Here is a 17,719-nt window from a genome sequence, read left to right on the forward strand (position 1 = left end):
TAAAAGGTTCACAGTGAATATTAGGTTGCCAGAAATGTGTTTAGCTATACCATTGTATTGAATTTTGTATCATAAAGTCAAACTAGGTATTTACTACTAAGTAATGATTTACTCTGTGGGGTGTCTTTGATCACTTGCATGGGGTAACATTGACCATAATGACACATAGTTAATTATTGTCTGATTTTGTCACGGTACTTGTTGAGGCTGATAATTTGATCGCTTCTTGTGATAAATATTGAAATAATTGCAAAAAAGTTGGTTTTTCGAAGATGTTAATTTTTATTCTTGATCAAAGTAACCCCAAAATAGCGTTAAAGAGTTGTAACATTTGACTGCGAACCATTTTTTTTTAATCTTTTCTTGACATAAAATACTTTTGTAAGGGATTACATTCGATTATCATTAAAAAGTTTTTATAATGTTCTACTTTTGTGATTTTTTTCATATTTTTTAAACATATGGTTCAAAAGTTAGAGGGGGGGGGACGCACTTTTTTTTCCTTTAGGAGCGATTATTTCCGAAGATATTAATATTATCAAAAAACGATCTTAGTAAACCCTTCTTCATTTTTAAATACCTATCCAACAATATATCACACGTTGGGGTTGAAATGAAAAAAAAAATCTGCCCCCACTTTACATGTAGGGGGGGTACCCTAATAAAACATTTTTTTCCATTTTTTATTTTTGCACTTTGTTGGCGTGATTGATATACATATTGGTACCAAATTTCAGCTTTCTAGTGCTTATGGTTACTGAGATTATCCGCGGACGGACGGACGGACGGACGGACGGACGGACGGACGGACGGACGGACGGACGGACGGACGGACAGACAGACATGGCGAAACTATAAGGGTTCCTAGTTGGCTACGGAACCCTAAAAAGTTGATGGTCCCATTTTTTTTCTTCCTTAGTTACGTTACGTTTAAATTCCCAAATTGGTCAATGTAACCCCAGTTTACGGTAGATACCGTCAACCTATTCTAATAATTCTCTTTTTATTTGAAAGAAAATTCGTTACGATAATATGTATATAAAATATGCAATCTAAGATAAAAAATGCTTTTCATATAGTTACAAACTTAGTTCAGATTTTTTTTGTACAACTTTTAAAAATTGTTCTACCTATCAAGTTCAAAATAATTTTCCTAGAAAGTCTTTTTTCTACTCCCGAACTATTATTCGTCATTTACAGGGTCGTGCATAGATCTTTAAAACCCTACATAAAAGTCTATTCCCCAAAGCACAGTATAAGGATAAATCAGTAGTTAATCTCCGGCAGCGGCGACGCGGTCGTTACTACTGCGCAAGGTCACGCAGGGTTGTACCTGTGCCACTGTCCTACTCGTAGTAACTGTGTATGGCGCTATGCTAGTACCAACGCTCTTTCTACCTTTTTATCTAATAAAGATTCAAGTACGTGTTTGTTTCATAAAAACTGACGAAATCGTATTTACATAAAATGTTTGAATAGATGTTTGCACAATATTTAAGTAGGTACCAAACTTTCGAGCTAGATAGATCGCAGCATCTACCTAAATGTCGTTACAGATAAATCCTTATTGATTTTAATGTGTCATTCTAGCTTTAAATCTCACTTTTACGCCATTTACGTAAGCAATAATGTACCTAACACTGCAAAAATATAACAACCACTTACTTTTCTGGGTGTCTAGGAATTCTAAAGAACATTCTGACATTTCCGCATTTTCTCCATACACCCATAAACACTACAGTAACGAAAATATGTCTTCGGTGCTGACGTCATTTTTTCCCGAACTCAACACGTCAACACAGCGCGCAACGCGGCCCCGACTGTCCAGCCCAATACTTACCAGTTTCGCATGTATTCGGTGCATATGGAGAGTAGTTTTCGACACACCGCGTGGAGTGAAGTTTGTTAGAAGAGTTATTACTGCTTTATACTGTGCCCAAAGCCAGTGTCCGCCAGCTTTCCGCGCATGCGCGCAGTATCGAAAAAACTGAAAACGCATTGTTTGGCCCTGTAACCATGGCAACGCCTTATAACGATACGGCGCGCGTGCGCGGGAAGGCTTTGGGCAGCTGAGCTGACAGTGCAAACCTTTGCGTCAAAATACAGGAAACAGTGTGAATTTCACGAAAGTTATTCGAGAAACCTATTAACAACTAAGTGCATGGTCGTAGAAAAAGTATTGTATGCAACGGTGTTTAACTGAGTCAAAAAATACTCGTGGCGTCTTAATAACAATTTTCGGCTTCGCCTCAAATTGTTACCCACGCCACTCGTCTTTTTTGATCTCCTTTAAACGCCTGTTGCATAAAATACTATTTAAAGTTCTGCTTTTGAGATTTTTTCATATTTGAGAAAACAGCCCTTATGGCCTGAAATACGGCATACGGCAGTGATATTGACATTGACATATGCTTTTTCGTATTTTGATGGTATTTTGACTGCACTGTATTTTTTGCCATGCTAATTTGAACCTTATCTCTAAGCGATGTTTTTTAATTTTCAGTTACATCACAGATGTGTATGACATGACATCTAGGTATTTTTCCATTTAAAAGAAACTACAAGGGGCTTTACAGACGTGGTGACTGCAACTGGTACAGGGCCTAAGCCATAATTTAAAATTATATTGTGATTTTTATATGTATTTGTGGTTTATTTAATACTAAGTATGAGTTTCAACATTTTCAACTCAAGGAACTGAAATTAAGAGAAGGGACTCGGAAATTGGGTAAGATCAAGAGTCTGATGCAGATGCCGATGGCAGTATTGGATAAGATAAGATATGCGTCGATATTCCCTGTCTTTCTTTGTGTCTCTGACATGACTGCTGCTAGCTGTACTCTATTCATTAGGTTTTTATTTTATACACATACTTTATTTTTGTATCAAAATAAATGATAAATTGATAAAAAACCTAACGACCAAAAAGAATAAAGTACCTATCTGTTAGTCTTTAATACACCCCGCATATACGTAATGCACAGCACAGGCCTCCGAAGACCGGCAGGGCAATCATGGTCGCGCGATAAATGGTATAACATCGGGCCGTCCCTATCGCACTTACAAATAGTGTGATAGGGCTGATGGTTTATCATTTATCACGCGACCATAATTGTCTGCCTGGAGGTATCGGCCTTTAGCCCTTCACACACGTCTTTGAATAATGTTTGCGGGGATAGGCAGGCTGACGATTTTTAATCTAAGTATAGAAAAGTAACGCAAAATGAAGTGCAATGTAATTTGAAATACACCTAGATAAACAATCAATTGAATAAGGAACGTTATCTACATATTTAGGTAAATTTAAGTCACATGAGACATGAACAGAGAAGGAAAGCTAGATGATGCGTATTTTTTCTCTGTCTTCTTGTATGCTACCTTTTTTACAGTTTTAATTTCTCAAAGGAGGTCAGTAGTTGACTACAAACTCAAACTAACACTCTTGAAAAAAATTAAGGGTCACTGACCTTTCACAGTAAATTGAGGTAGTGTGAGTGAAGGGTGTTTGTGTGTGTAATGGGGTAATTTGACAGATTCTGAAAATTCTCCCTGCTCTACCCCCTCTTAAACACAAACGGCAGACTCAACTCAATCAAATAATATCTTGATTTGTATGTTTTCTTAGTAGTCACACTGCTAAAGACGTTCGAAGCCGGCTTTCACCACGTTCGTTATTTTCTTTTTCTACTCCCGAACTGTTATTCGTTATTTACAGGGTCGTGCATAGATCTTTAAAACCCTACATAAAAGTCTATTCCCCAAAGCCAGCCTCCGCCGGCTTTACGCGCATGCGCGCAGTATCGAAAAAACTGAAAACGTATTGTTTGGCTCTGTAACCATGGCAACGCATTGTTATAACGATACTGCGCGCGTGCGCGGGAAGGCTTTGGGCAGCTGAGCTGACAGTGCAAACCTTTGCGTTAAAATACAGGAAACAGTGTGAATTTCAAGAAAGTTATTCAAGAACACTATTAAAAACTAAGTGCATGGTCGTAGAAAAAGTATTGTATGCAACGGTGTTTAACTGAGTCAAAAAATACTCGTGGCGTCTTAATAACAATTTTCGGCTTCGCCTCAAATTGTTACCCACGCCACTCATCTTTTTTGACCTCCTTTAAACGCCTGTAGCATAAAATACTATTAATATATGGCACCTTGTTTGTTAAAGCGGACCCCAGGCTCCAATGAGCCGCGGCGAATGCCGGGATAACGCAAGGAGGATGATGACATGGCACCTTGTTTCATAAGTTATCACTAACTATCAAAAACCTATATAACTTCGTAAAGACAGATAAAGTCTAAGAAAAAAACGTACCCCAAAACCATACAAAAAAGGTACGGTGAGCTAGATGGCGATACAACTTTGGGGTACGCTCGGCTAGATGGCGCTAATATTAATATTTGTCATTTTAAAACATATCAAGCTAAGAATATGGGCCAAATTGTCAAAACTGAGTTTCAAAAGTTTTAAGCCTGTGTCGAGAGATGGCAGTGTATGCACTGTGATTACACAATACACATTTTACTTTGACAGTAACTCTCTTTAATACTCTATCCTCTTTGCTACTATGGGCATTTTTAGAATTTGTGACACCCCAATTAGCGAAAGTTGTTAACAAAAATTAACTCACTGTCAGTTTTGTGACGATAATTAAGCATGACATTTCAATAAAAATATTGTTATTATTTGTGCCGTTTGTATATCCGAGGTCTTATATAGAGAGTACGTCGTAGACGTCGCATCGGACCGATAGATGGCGCCATCGTTCGTTGTAAGTCGCTCCGGCGTCACACCGCCGCGATGTTGGTAGTCCCGTTTTCCCCACCTGCAACATAAGGCTCCTACGCGCCCCGGCCCGCCACCAGCCACCCTCATTGTTTCGTCGAACGCCGAAGTGACCGGTTGTCGCGTATTCCGTTCGAACATTTTTACAGCATGGTGTCTCGAAATTAATCTTTTAGTTTCTATTTCCTTGTTACTCCTGGTCAAACCAGAGTTATTCGTGTTTTTATTTAAAAAGTGGCTTATAACGTTTCAGAATTATGAAATTTTTCAATTTCAATTTTCACCGTCAATTCTTTCTTCCCTTTTAATTTACGCTCGTTCTTCTTGAATAATGAGATATATTATGCCTCGCTAGCGATCATTATTCGTCTTTCGGGGTTCTCACGATAGAAATGAACGGCGGTGCTTTATGATTCTACCCACTTTTTTGTAAGAAAGTTCCATGCTGCAAAAATCGTTACCGTTAATCAGTTTTCTTTTTAAACTATTCGCATTTCCGAGACTAAAGTAGGAAGTGTTATCCGCGTATTAAAAGTTTCGCGCGAGAATATAAGCGGTAACGTAGGTAAGTTGCTCCGCCGGGGACCACGTGCTCCGGGGACCACGTGCTTCGCGACCGCGGGCTGCGCGGCGGCGGCGGCGGCGGCGGCGGAGGGCGCGGTGGAGGAATACCGCGCTCCAAGGAGGTTTGAATTTCTCCGACGAATGGGTGAGCAGATTCATATTATTTTAGAAAGAACATGTTCGGTTTCCGATTCGGTGCGGAGGCCCCAAGCCACGTGTCGGCGCCGGAACTTACTGTAGCGCTGCGATAGCGCCACTGACCGCGGCAGTGTTGTCCGCCGCGTCGGCGCCGCCGAAGTTGCGTAGAAGTTGCCTCCTCGTTAACGATGGCCATCTCTGCGGTGCCGCCGAACAACGTTGTGGCCGCCACATAGGCGTCGCGTGCGACGCTGTAAGTATGTCTGCTGCTGCCCCGACGCGAGCGCCGCGCCGTTAGTGATCTGTCGTCAATATGCAGGCTACCAGCGCGGCTACCTGCCCCCGCCACAACGCCGCGAGCCTGCTGAAGCTGTCCACCAATATCGCTGGCCGCCACGCTTATGCTGGCGCCTCGATGGTGATGCAGAGCGTTCGTCTGCCGTGACAACGCCGCGATCCTGTTGAAGCTGTCCACCAATATCGCTGGCCGCCACGCTTATGCTGGCGCCTCGATGGTGATGCAGAGCGTTCGTCTGCCGTGACAACGCCGCGATCCTGTTGAAGCTGTCCACCAATATCGCTGGCCGCCACGCTTATGCTGGCGCCTCGATGGTGATGCAGAGCGTTCGTCTGCCGTGACAACGCCGCGATCCTGTTGAAGCTGTCCACCAATATCGCTGGCCGCCACGCTTATGCTGGCGCCTCGATGGTGATGCAGAGCGTCCGTCTGCCGTGACAACGCCGCGATCCTGCTGAAGCTGTCCACCAGTATCGCTGGCCGCCACGCTTATGCTGGCGCCTCGATGGTGATGCAGAGCGTGCGTCTGCCTTGACAACGCCGAGAGCCTGCTGAAGCTGTCCACCAATATCGCTGGCCGCCACGCTTATGCTGGCGCCTCGATGGTGATGCAGAGCGTTCGTCTGCCATGACAACGCCGCGATCCTGCTGAAGCTGTCCACCAGTATCGCTGGCCGCCACGCTTATGCTGGCGCCTCGATGGTGATGCAGAGCGTGCGTCTGCCTTGACAACGCCGCGAGCCTGCTGAAGCTGTCCACCAATATCGCTGGCCGCCACGCTTATGCTGGCGCCTCGATGGTGATGCAGAGCGTTCGTCTGCCGTGACAACGCCGCGATCCTGCTGACTGTCCACCAGTATCGCTGGCCGCCACGGTTATGCTGGCGCCTCGATGGTAATGCAGAGCGTGCGTCAGCCCTGACAACGCCGCGATCCTGCTGTAGCTGTCCACCAGTATCGCTGGCCGCCACGCTTATGCTGGCGCCTCGATGGTGATGCAGCGCGCTCATCTGCCGTGAAAACGCCGCGACCCTGCTGAAGCTGTCCACCAGTATCGCTGGCCGCCACGCTTATGCTGGCGCCTCGATGGTGATGCAGAGCGTTCGTCTGCCGTGACAAGCCTCAGTGGTGATGCGGAGCGTAATACTGTTAACCGCTGCACAGGCGTCGCAATCCTTCTGCTGCGTCTGCCGTGACATCGCCGCAAGCTACTTGAAGTTTTCCACCGGTGTCGTCGGCCGACACGCTGATGCTGGCGCCTTGATGTCGCCTCGATCGCACGAGGTAAGATTGCAGACGCGGCGACCTTCATCGCGCCACCGAGCGCAATACTGCGGCTGCCGCGAAGGCGTCGCTAATTTTCCTGCCGCGTCTGCCGTGACGACGCCGCGAACTCTGTTGATGCTGTTCACCGATGTAGCTGACTGTCATGCTGGCGCCGGTGCCTCCCGCGCTGACGGCGGCGACCTCGAGAGGGCCACCGAGCACGATACTGCGTGACGCGACAGGGGCATCGAAGACGCCTTTCGAGCTGACGACGGCCGTCTCAATCTCACCGCCAATGACTCCTCCGTCGCCGAAGTGAGAACACCAGTTCCCGTGAAGTACTTCGACAGTATTTACACTCTATTTTGACCAATGACTCCTCCGTCGCCGAAGTGAGAACAGATAAATTCTAAAGATGCTACGTCCTAACGTGGCTTGGCCACCCATAGTTGAACGAGGTAAGACGTCAATAACCGGACGAGGAGCCGCACTGCTGCGAGGGTGTCCTGACGATGTTCGCGAGCTATCTAATCGGAGAGGCGCCTCGCGAGACGACCCTGTGATTCCTGTACGTCGCTCATTGTGTAGGTCAAAGACATCGTAAAGGTTTGCGGATTTAAAAAAAAAAACTCTTTCAGAATGTCCAGATCTGAATTCGAGCCAGCGTGCTGCATCCTGAGCGTGCGTCTGTTTACCGGGCGGACACCAAAACCGATCGGTAATCTGGCCGCGGGGGTTCCAAGTACACGACGATTTCCCGGAGGCTTGTGGCGCCCCCTGTCCATTCGAGAGATTAACTTATTCGCCGAGCCTCTAATAAACAAATTGGGAAAAATAAACCCGCTTCGCCTTAGTGAACTTGAGATTCCAGCTCAAAGCGAAAGGGGCCAGGAACTCAGGAGGACTTCAGTAGTTATCATCTGGCTCGACTATACTGAATTAATATAGAGCTTGATTCGATCGTAGAACCTGATTTCATCAATTTCACAACTTTCGTAGTCTACAGAGGGAGGTTAGTTTCCAGCATTACCTCGTACAGCTGCCGATAGCTGTAGGCCAATCGCTCCTGTTTTGCTTGCATTTGCAGCCCGATAAGACCTTAAATAATCGGAATATTGTACAAAGTAAAGCTCTTCCGATGGAAAATAATCTTCAACAGGCGGTGGCGCTGGCGACTGAAGTGACATGCAGCCGGATTAAGGTTCGCATAGCACTATATGCTATGCACAGTTCGGTTGTATGTTATGTTATGCTGTACGATGGCAGGACTACATCTCTTCGGTTACGAGTAACTACGACAGTAACTGCTGACTCCAACAGACTGTCGTACGAGGTCAGTATGCACCCCCTGGGAGCCAAGTAAGTGACCTTCGGTGACCTCGCCTTCTTCTGCTTCGCCCGTCATCGTACCTCTTCGTCTGCGAGAGCCCTGCATTACGCCGTACAACGGTACGTATTAAGCCTCCGCCACACATAAAGCGCATTCCGCTTCGCTAACGCTACGCTATCAGCGCGCTGAATGCGCGCGTATTCCGCTCGCGTCCCGCGCGCGTTGCGCTCGCAATCCGCGCTCGTTAGTTCCCGCTAGTGCCCACTGGGCGCAACGCCAGCGTTTGTGCGGTGCACCGCCATTATTGCGCTCCGCCTACGCTCTCAAAGCGCGCATGTGTGGCGGTGTTTTAATTCACCCCTTGACCTGCTACCACGACGTGTTCAGCAACCACCAGCGATGCGACACGGACGTCACCTCTCAGTCTACACTGTCGACCTTCATTGCACGAAGTAGAAATCCGTCGCATCGGGTTTTGGATTAGGTAATGGATTACCCTAAGAGTCAATGACTGACTTGAAGAAATCGACTGATACCTCCGTCCAGTGTAGTAGCAATCGACAGCGCTCGTACTTTTCATCTTCTAGGCTAGTTTTACCGAGCGATCAGTATCCTCAAATGCCCTCACTAAAAAGAGTTCAGAGTTCAGGAGTCTCGCTTGTAACCGCGCTCGCTTGACGCGAAATAGTCTGATCGAAAATACCAGTATCGTAACAAATAGCCCTCGGGCGCGTGAGTGATGACCTTTTTCTGTGTTTGATATGGACGTAAGACGTTGGACTTTAAATAGTCATATCAAAGCTAATATTGATTTAGATAATTTTTACGAAGGGTTGACAAAAGCAGTATCAATTACGTTACCCTGCTACAGTACAGATAGTTACACTACTTTTACAGTTAATTTCCACACTTTGTGTCTGAAATTGGGTTTATAATAACCTGATAAAATAACGTGTCTGTTAATAATAAAAGTGTATCTAAGGTTTTTGTATCTTGTTCAAGTCAGCCTCGCCTACAATGTATAATAATGTCATTTCTCTAACTATTCGCTGACTAAAGCTAAACGTCATCACGAAAATCTCTTTAGGCGTTTCTGGCACCGAGATATTCGCGGATCGAAGGCGATTTCGACTGATACATCTGTCAAATCGGTTCAACAACCGATTCACTTATTCTTCTATGCTATGCCAATAGGGCTACCAAAGGCTTGCGCGCCAGCTGACTCGCCACCAGGAGATAATAAACAGGTCTCTATATAAGACCTCGGATATACAAACGGCACAAATAATATAAAAATTTTACCTTCCAATAAAATTGTTATTATTTTGCCTGGTATATCCGAGGTCTGAGTGATGCCTTCCTGGTAGGCTTAATATACCGTCGGCACTTCTCCTCAACAATGAGGGTGGCTGGTGGCGGGCCGGGGCGCGTAGGAGCCTTATGTTGCAGGTGGGGAAAACGGGACTACCAACATCGCGGCGGTGTGACGCCGGAGCGACTTACAACGAACGATGGCGCCATCTATCGGTCCGATGCGACGTCTACGACGTACTCTCTATATAAGACCTCGGATATACCAGGCAAAATAATAACAATTTTATTGGAAGGTAAAATTTTTATATTGTGTTAATTACATAAACTTTAAGCGATAATCTACATTCAGAATGTGAAAAAAGTAAATTACTAGACAGCTTTCATGCTTAATTGTCGTCACGAAACTGACAGCGAGTTAATTTTTGTTAACGACTTTTGCTAATTGGGGGGACCCAAATTCTGAAAATGCTCCTATTCAAAAGATAGATTTGGTCAGTAACTTCAAATATATTATCTAACAGATACATAGCATGATCTCTTCTATGTCCACAGGCGTCCTCATAGTACTCGCGTCCGTAGTCTGCTCCATCGGTCTCTTCGGCTATGTCGGTGTGGCCGCCACACTTATCATTGTCGAAGTCATTCCCTTCTTGGTGTTGGCTGTGGGAGTCGACAATATCTTCATCCTGGTACAAACTGCGCAGAGAGAGCCGAGGAGACAGGATGAGACTGCAGCTCAACATATCGGGAGAACGTAAGTGATACTTTGAAACTTTATAATAGACATGGAATCACAACAGATTGACATTTCTTTGTGAAAAATGCAGTGTGTGTGGAAATGTAGTGTGTGTGTGTTTTTTTATTGGCTACGTATTATCGTCGGCACAAATATGGTCACGCAGTTTGGGTATGTTCCCTTCTTTGTGGCGGAATGGTATTCCAGCACCTAGTCACCATGTATCAAAAGCACCACAGTAAAAAACGTATAAAAGCCTGAAACCTTATGTTAATGTAAAATGTTTAACTACGTAATTGACACCTATAGTATAACTCGTTCAAATGAGTTACGTTAATGGGACTAAATTTCACCATTTTTCGTCGAGATTTAGTTAGTTTCACCGTGTGATATGTTTATTAAGAATAGCAACAATAGGCTAGTTTCCTACTAGTCAAAACAGCTTCTTTTTAAGAACTGTCAAAACGATTTGCTAATGTGGAATTACTATGAAATACTATAAAGTGACGTCACGGTTTTATTCCACATTTACTTTATATCTTTTTCTTTGACTTATTAAATAGAAATTATGTTTAAACATAACTACTGTCCATATTTTTCTTCTAATTATGTGGTGCTTTATTTCAAAATATATACTTATATAGGAAACTAGCCTATTGTAAATATTTTTTTCTACAGGCTGGGACAAGTCGGACCCTCAATGTTCCTGACATCCATCTCTGAATCCGTCTGCTTCTTCCTCGGAGCCCTGAGCGACATGCCGGCCGTGCGCGCCTTCGCGCTGTACGCCGCTGTGGCGTTGTTAGTGGACTTCCTGCTGCAAGTCACATGCTTTGTAGCCCTCATGGCTATTGACACTAAGCGACAGAACGCTAACAGGTAACTTTATCAATTCATTTATACAGTAGGACAGATTTTTGTGGATTACTGTGTAGTAATCCGTAAGATCGGTAAAAAATATCAATCCACAATACTCTATCAATAAATAATAATAAATAAATAAATATTGGGGACACCTTACACAGATCAACTTAGCCCCAAACTAAGCAAAGCTTGTACTATGGGTGCTAAGCGACGATATACATACTTAAATAGATAAATACATACTTATATACATAAAAAACATCCATGACTCAAGAACAAATATCTGTGCTCATCACACACATAAATGCCCTTACCGGGATTCGAACCCAGGACCGCGGCTCAGCAGGCAGGGTCACTACCGACTGAGCCAGACCGGTCATCACTGAGCCAGACCGGTCGTCATATAATTTGAAATCTATGTCATTCATTTTTATGGAAATCTTTCGCGTGAAACAATTGCTATATACATAGCGTGTTTTACCACAGAAATTTCGCGAATTTCGTCGTCACTTTAAAGAGTGACAAATAAAATAAATTTCGGACATTTAGCATGATTAGACGGAGTTTAGACACAGTGAGGTACAAATCTGGAGAATGACCCAATTATGTTCTAATTCCATCATCAGAGTTTTAAAAAAAATATAAATGGGGTTATTCTTGGCTACAGACTAGCCAAAGGCAAAGTGGCCTACGATGGAATAAGCTCGCCCAGAGGATGCCTGTTCACTCTTGATTTGAAGGCTGCCGGGTTATATGAGCTCGGAAGTCTAGCCGCCGGCAAGAGGTCTATGGTATCAATTTATAAAAAAATCTGATTGTAGCTACCGACAGTTTTCTTATTTGAAATGTCAAAGTTTAATTGTACCTTTCTTGTTCAAGATTTGACGTATTCTGCTGCGTGCAAGGCAGCAAAGTGGACATGCCAGATGCGTACGACGGACTTCTGTACAACTTGTTCAAACATGTATACGTGCCTTTCCTCATGAAGCGGGAAGTCAGAGCTTCCGTCATGATTATATTCTTCGCGTGGCTTTGCTCTTCTGTAGCAGTAAGTATTTAAAGCAGCAACTTTTTCCCCGCTACTGTTTGATATAGTACATTACATCAGAGGCCGGGAAAATGAGGATTTCCGGCCAAGTGGGTATATACGGCCGAGCGAGCGTGCGAGCGAGGCCGGATAGGGATACGAGGCCGGGAATCCGTTTTCATGCCGAGGCATGTATAGTGCTTTTCTCAAACATACAATGAAATAAAAAAAAAAATGCTCTAAAGGACAATATTTTATAAAAAAAAGTTACTTTGCAGGCCTAGGCCTGAAAAATAATATGAAATCCCTTTACAGTCCTCTCGAGTTGTTGCGCCCAAAAAGCGATACTTCCCAGCCCATTTTAAGGAACGTAAAGACAATATTTCATTGCATGTTTGAGAAAAGTATATTTTATTTCCATAGAAAATAGTTTCTTTTCATTCCCTTTATATTTTAAAGACATAATCATCAGCCTACAGCTTAATACTTTACAGTTCATAATGACAGTCAAATAAGTTTGGTGTTGTTCATAGGATTACAGGAGTGATTTCTGGGATAAAGACTATCTTATGGGATACTAAACTACCTCCATCTTAAATTGAATCTAAAGTGGTTCATCAGTTAAAGCTTGAAAAGGACGGATTCAAGTTTCTACTAATTACTCTTCCCTGTATATCTGTCATAAGCTTATTTCAATTTATTATTCTCTTTCCCAGGTCGCACCACACATAGAAATCGGTCTCGACCAAGAACTCTCCATGCCCCACGACAGTTTCCAAACAAAGTACTTCCAGCACCTCAACAAATACCTCAACATCGGCCCGCCAGTGTACTTCGTCGTCACAGAAGGAACCAATGGAATAGACTATTCGGATAAGGATATTCAGAACATGATATGTGGCACTAGGTTCTGTAACGACGACAGTGTTGCTATGCAGATATATTCAGGTTGGTACAAACCTTAAACAAAGGATACTATAGACTAGACAGCCAAATAATAATACCACTACCGAACGAGATGGTCAATTGGTCACATACAAATTATAATAGAGAGCAAAATGTTATTTTTTGTCTTTGTCATAGTTTCACTTTTCCGCCGCTGCCACAAACGAGTTTGTGGCAAACAATAAGGACGTGACTTGTCAAGCTTATTATCTGCCCAAATTACGTAGGTTGTGTATGGTAAACTGTCAGCCATTTTTAAAGTGATTCTTAAATTCGCTCCATTATTCTATATCTGTCCCTTACGGGTGTACCCTTGCGTCAAGTCTATAGTATCCTTCGTCTGAGGTACAAACCGATATCTTAAAAACTTCAACATGGGACTTATATGCTTCGTAACGGTCCTTGAAAGGTACTTCGGTTAAAAGAATCCCTGAATTGAATTGAGATTGTTAACATTTATTGATAGTTTTCACAAATTTCTTTTTTTTTTTACAGCATACCGCACACAGAACGAGACCTACGTTGGTCAGCCGGCCAATTCTTGGCTGGATGATATGTTCGACTGGTCCGATGGCGACAAATGCTGCTACAAATACAAAAACGGCAGCTTCTGTCCGCACGACGTCGCTATACGTGAGTAGCTCTTATACTCTTTATGTTAGAGTAATCATCATCATCATCAGCCAGCCGGTTTCGGCCCCGGCAACTGGGTTTAGACTGGCTAATGAGAGCGACAGTCGTGAGTTCTCAGCTGGCTGACGTACCTATTTTCGCACTCACTGCATGTCAACACCCAAATAAACGATCTAATTTTTTTTTAATAAATGGGCTTACTCTTGGCCACAGACTAGCCAAAGGCAAAGACGTGGATTAAGTGAGCTCGCCCAGAAAATGCCTTTTCACCCTAGATTTGAAGGTTGCCGGGTTATATGAGCTCAGAAATATAGCCGCCGGCAAGGAATTTTACTCCTTGGCTGACAATAACAAACAAGCATTCTAAAATCATTCTAATTTCATTTGACGACCGGTCTGGCCTAGCGCTTAGTGACACTGCCTGCTACGCCGCGGTCCCGGGTTCGAATCCCGGTAAGGGCATTTATTTATGTGATGAGCACAAATATTTGTTCCTCAGTCATGGATGTTTTCTATGTACATAAGTATGTCTGCCAACAAACCAAACTCTGGTTTGGCAGAAGTTAAAATTTAGTTTTAAGTTTTAGTTTTGAATAAACATTTATTTCATTTCATTTCATTTCATGTATTTATCTATATAAGTATATCGTCGCCTAGCACCCATAGTACAAGTTTTGCTTAGTTTGGGAGTAGTTTGATCTGTATAAGGTGTACCCTAGTATTTATTTATTTATTTATTTAAAATCGAATATTTAATTCCAGTGACGGGCAACTGCGAACCGTGTAACATACCTCTCGTCCCCCCCGAACAACGACCCAGCCCCAGCGACTTCGACCGCTACGTGTCCTTCTTCCTCCGCGACAACCCCGACAGCGACTGCCCCAAAGGCGGCCACGCGGCCTACGCGCAAGCCGTCAACTACAAAACTAGAATCATCAACAAGACAGAATCCAGCGAAGTCGGCGCCACCTACTACCAAACCTACCACACTGTACTAAAAACTAGCTCAGACTACTACTCGGCACTAAAAGCGGCTAGAAATGTAGCAGCCAACTTAACGTACACCATAAACTCCAAGTTAAAGGAGCAAGGGAAGAATACGACGGTGAATGTGTTCCCGTATTCGGTGTTCTACGTGTTCTATGAGCAGTATTTGACGATGTGGCCCGATACGCTGAAGAGTATGGGCATTAGTGTGCTGTCCATATTTATCGTGACCTTCATCTTGATGGGTTTCGATCTCTTCTCGGCTTTGGTGAGTTGAATTAGTTATAATTGTGACGTTATCTGGGTAAAGGGACCTTATTGTCGATGGCGCTTACGCCGTTATGAGCGATGTTCGTGTACAAATACGACGCCACGGGACGTAAGCGGCACCGACAATAAGGTCCCTTTACACAGATAACGGCACAATTTATCTTGCTTTTTGGAAATAGAAACGTGATTAAAATTCATGCAGTAAAATTAACAAATATTTCCCTTATATTAAATGGTTTGAAACAAGGTTTTAATGATTTGAAAATTCAATATGTTATGCTATTAAATAAGGAGTGTCTTATCAAAGGGACTTATTTCTATAAGTCAACAAGTGTTCTTTCTCTAGGAAGACATGGATAAAAATAACCTCAATTGACTTATAGAAATAAGTCCTTTTGAAATAACACGCCTCAAATATACTATCTGATTTGCTAATTTAATTTTGTGCTAACTTTTAAGTTATGCGTGCGTATATTAGGCGCAGTTAGGCCATCTTGCCGCCTTGTAACTTTATTTTCAAAACTTTAATTATATGTTTTGCATGATTGAAATTTATGTCTGAAATAAATGATTTTTTTTTATGTGTTTGTGTGATATGTAAGGTTCATGTAGTAATGTTGTTTTATTTCATTTCAGGTGGTAGTAATAACGATCACTATGATCGTAGTCAATATAGGAGGGCTTATGTATTGGTGGGGTATTAGTTTGAATGCAGTGTCACTAGTCAATTTGGTAAGTCACTTTTAAAGATACATTAAGAAATACCTTAATTAGAACAATCCTTTACTAATAAAAACTTTCTAAAGGTTTCCAAGAGTTTTATAATGATTGAGAATATTATGCGTCCTTCAAGTCTTAAGAACCGGTTGAAAAAAACTGTTTGTAACCTTTGCTCCGCAGAGTAGCAAGGAATTTCCTATACAATAACTTATAGCAAACATTTTATCGTCTAATATTGCTTTGATGTAACTGATCCTAGGTGTGTTTTCACAAAATTCGATCCGATATTGGACGTGGAATCAGATTTCCTCGACCATAAATCATTCTCGTTTTCTTTTAACCCCTTATTTGCCAAGAGTGGCCCTGAAGCTTTAATAGTTTCATGTGCTCTGCCTACCCAGGGATACAGGCGTGATTGTATGTATGTATGTATGTATAAATCATTCTTTAGCATGAACATGCGTACGGACGCGTTTGGCTTTCACGAGAGATATTTGGTCGACTAGAGTCGATTCCGCGTTGATAGGTTTGGGGAAACCCTAAGCTATCTAGCATCTAAAAATATGTTCACATTCATCAGGTAATGGCCGTGGGTATAGCGGTAGAGTTCTGCTCGCACCTCGTGCACAGCTTCAGCGTGTCTGCCGGGGCGTCGCGCGTGGCCCGCGCCAGCGCCGCGCTCACGCGCATGGGCTCCTCCGTGCTCAGCGGCATCACGCTCACCAAGTTCGGCGGCATCATCGTGCTGGCCACCGCCAACAGTCAGATATTCCAGGTAATGTGTGACAGGAGACTTGTACTGTGTATGCCTATAGTATGATGCCATATCTCAGAATACAATGTACAGATGCAAAGTAAAAACCAAGTTTTGTGACAACATCTTTCTCGCTACAGTCAACAGTCAGATATTCCAGGTAATTTGTAGCAGAACACTTTTACTGTGTAACCCCATAGTATGATGCCATAGCTGAAAATACAAGGTGCATATGCGAAGTATAGGTACTCATTTACTAAGTTTGGCGGCATCATAGTCCTGGCTACTGCTAACAGTCAGATATTCCTGGTAAAGTGTAGCAGGAGACTTGTACTGTGTAACCCATAGTATGATGCCATATCTCAGAACAGAACGATGCGTAAGAGTATGCGAAGTATACTCATTCACTAAGATCGAGGACATCATAGTCCTGGCTATTGCCAGCAGTCAGATATTCCAGGTAATTTGTAGCAGGAGGCTTGTTCTGTGTTGTGCCATATCTCAAAATAAAAAGTACGTATGCAAGGTATACTCATCGTCACGCTCGCCGCCAATAGTCCGTTATTCCAGGTAATTTAGCTCTGTGACGCTAGAAATCTACAGACATCTTGATGTGGGTACATTTCTTTGTCCTGTCACGGTCGCCAGATGTAGGAAACTAAGTGAACGATAGCCCGAAAAAAAAACTAACACGAAACATTTCGATATTTATTTTAGAGTGTCGTTGCCAAGTAAAAACAAAAAAAATTACAATCACGATCAAATGGGGGATGTCTGAAAATTTTAAAATCGCCTGATATTTTTTCTGGTGATAGGAATAAGCATTTCTATTTACAGAAAAAAGTTACAGATTTTTTGGAAGCACCATACATTTTATAAAAATAAAAACGTGTTGCTCGACTGCGCGTACGACACACTTCGGCAGTTATGAGATTTGTCTTAGTCTTTAAAAAAATTCCATTTTAAATCTGTGCTGGCCATAGACACTGACAGTTTGTCAGCTTGACATTTTTCTCGGAGAATTTATAACCATATCTGGTGAACTATTTATTACTGTTTTCGACTCATTTTCTCTCCCTGGCCTCTG

At 43.1% G+C, this 17,719-nt stretch overlaps 1 protein-coding gene across 3 annotated transcripts in view; it reads left to right on the plus strand.

Moving 5' to 3' along the window:
- The window catches only part of LOC125231018 (NPC intracellular cholesterol transporter 1), a 138,671-nt gene that overhangs the window by 105,258 nt on the left and 15,694 nt on the right, over positions 1-17,719 (plus strand). For all 3 annotated transcript variants that reach the window (XM_048136356.1, XM_048136358.1, XM_048136357.1), the window contains 8 exons: positions 10,248-10,449; positions 11,110-11,310; positions 12,175-12,343; positions 13,039-13,270; positions 13,763-13,900; positions 14,663-15,156; positions 15,795-15,890; positions 16,459-16,653. In XM_048136356.1, the coding sequence (XP_047992313.1) occupies positions 10,248-10,449; positions 11,110-11,310; positions 12,175-12,343; positions 13,039-13,270; positions 13,763-13,900; positions 14,663-15,156; positions 15,795-15,890; positions 16,459-16,653 (1,727 nt within the window). The remainder of the gene's footprint in view (positions 1-10,247; positions 10,450-11,109; positions 11,311-12,174; positions 12,344-13,038; positions 13,271-13,762; positions 13,901-14,662; positions 15,157-15,794; positions 15,891-16,458; positions 16,654-17,719) is intronic.

The sequence above is a fragment of the Leguminivora glycinivorella genome, chromosome 11, assembly GCF_023078275.1.
Source record: "Leguminivora glycinivorella isolate SPB_JAAS2020 chromosome 11, LegGlyc_1.1, whole genome shotgun sequence".
NCBI classification, from domain to species: domain Eukaryota; kingdom Metazoa; phylum Arthropoda; class Insecta; order Lepidoptera; family Tortricidae; genus Leguminivora; species Leguminivora glycinivorella.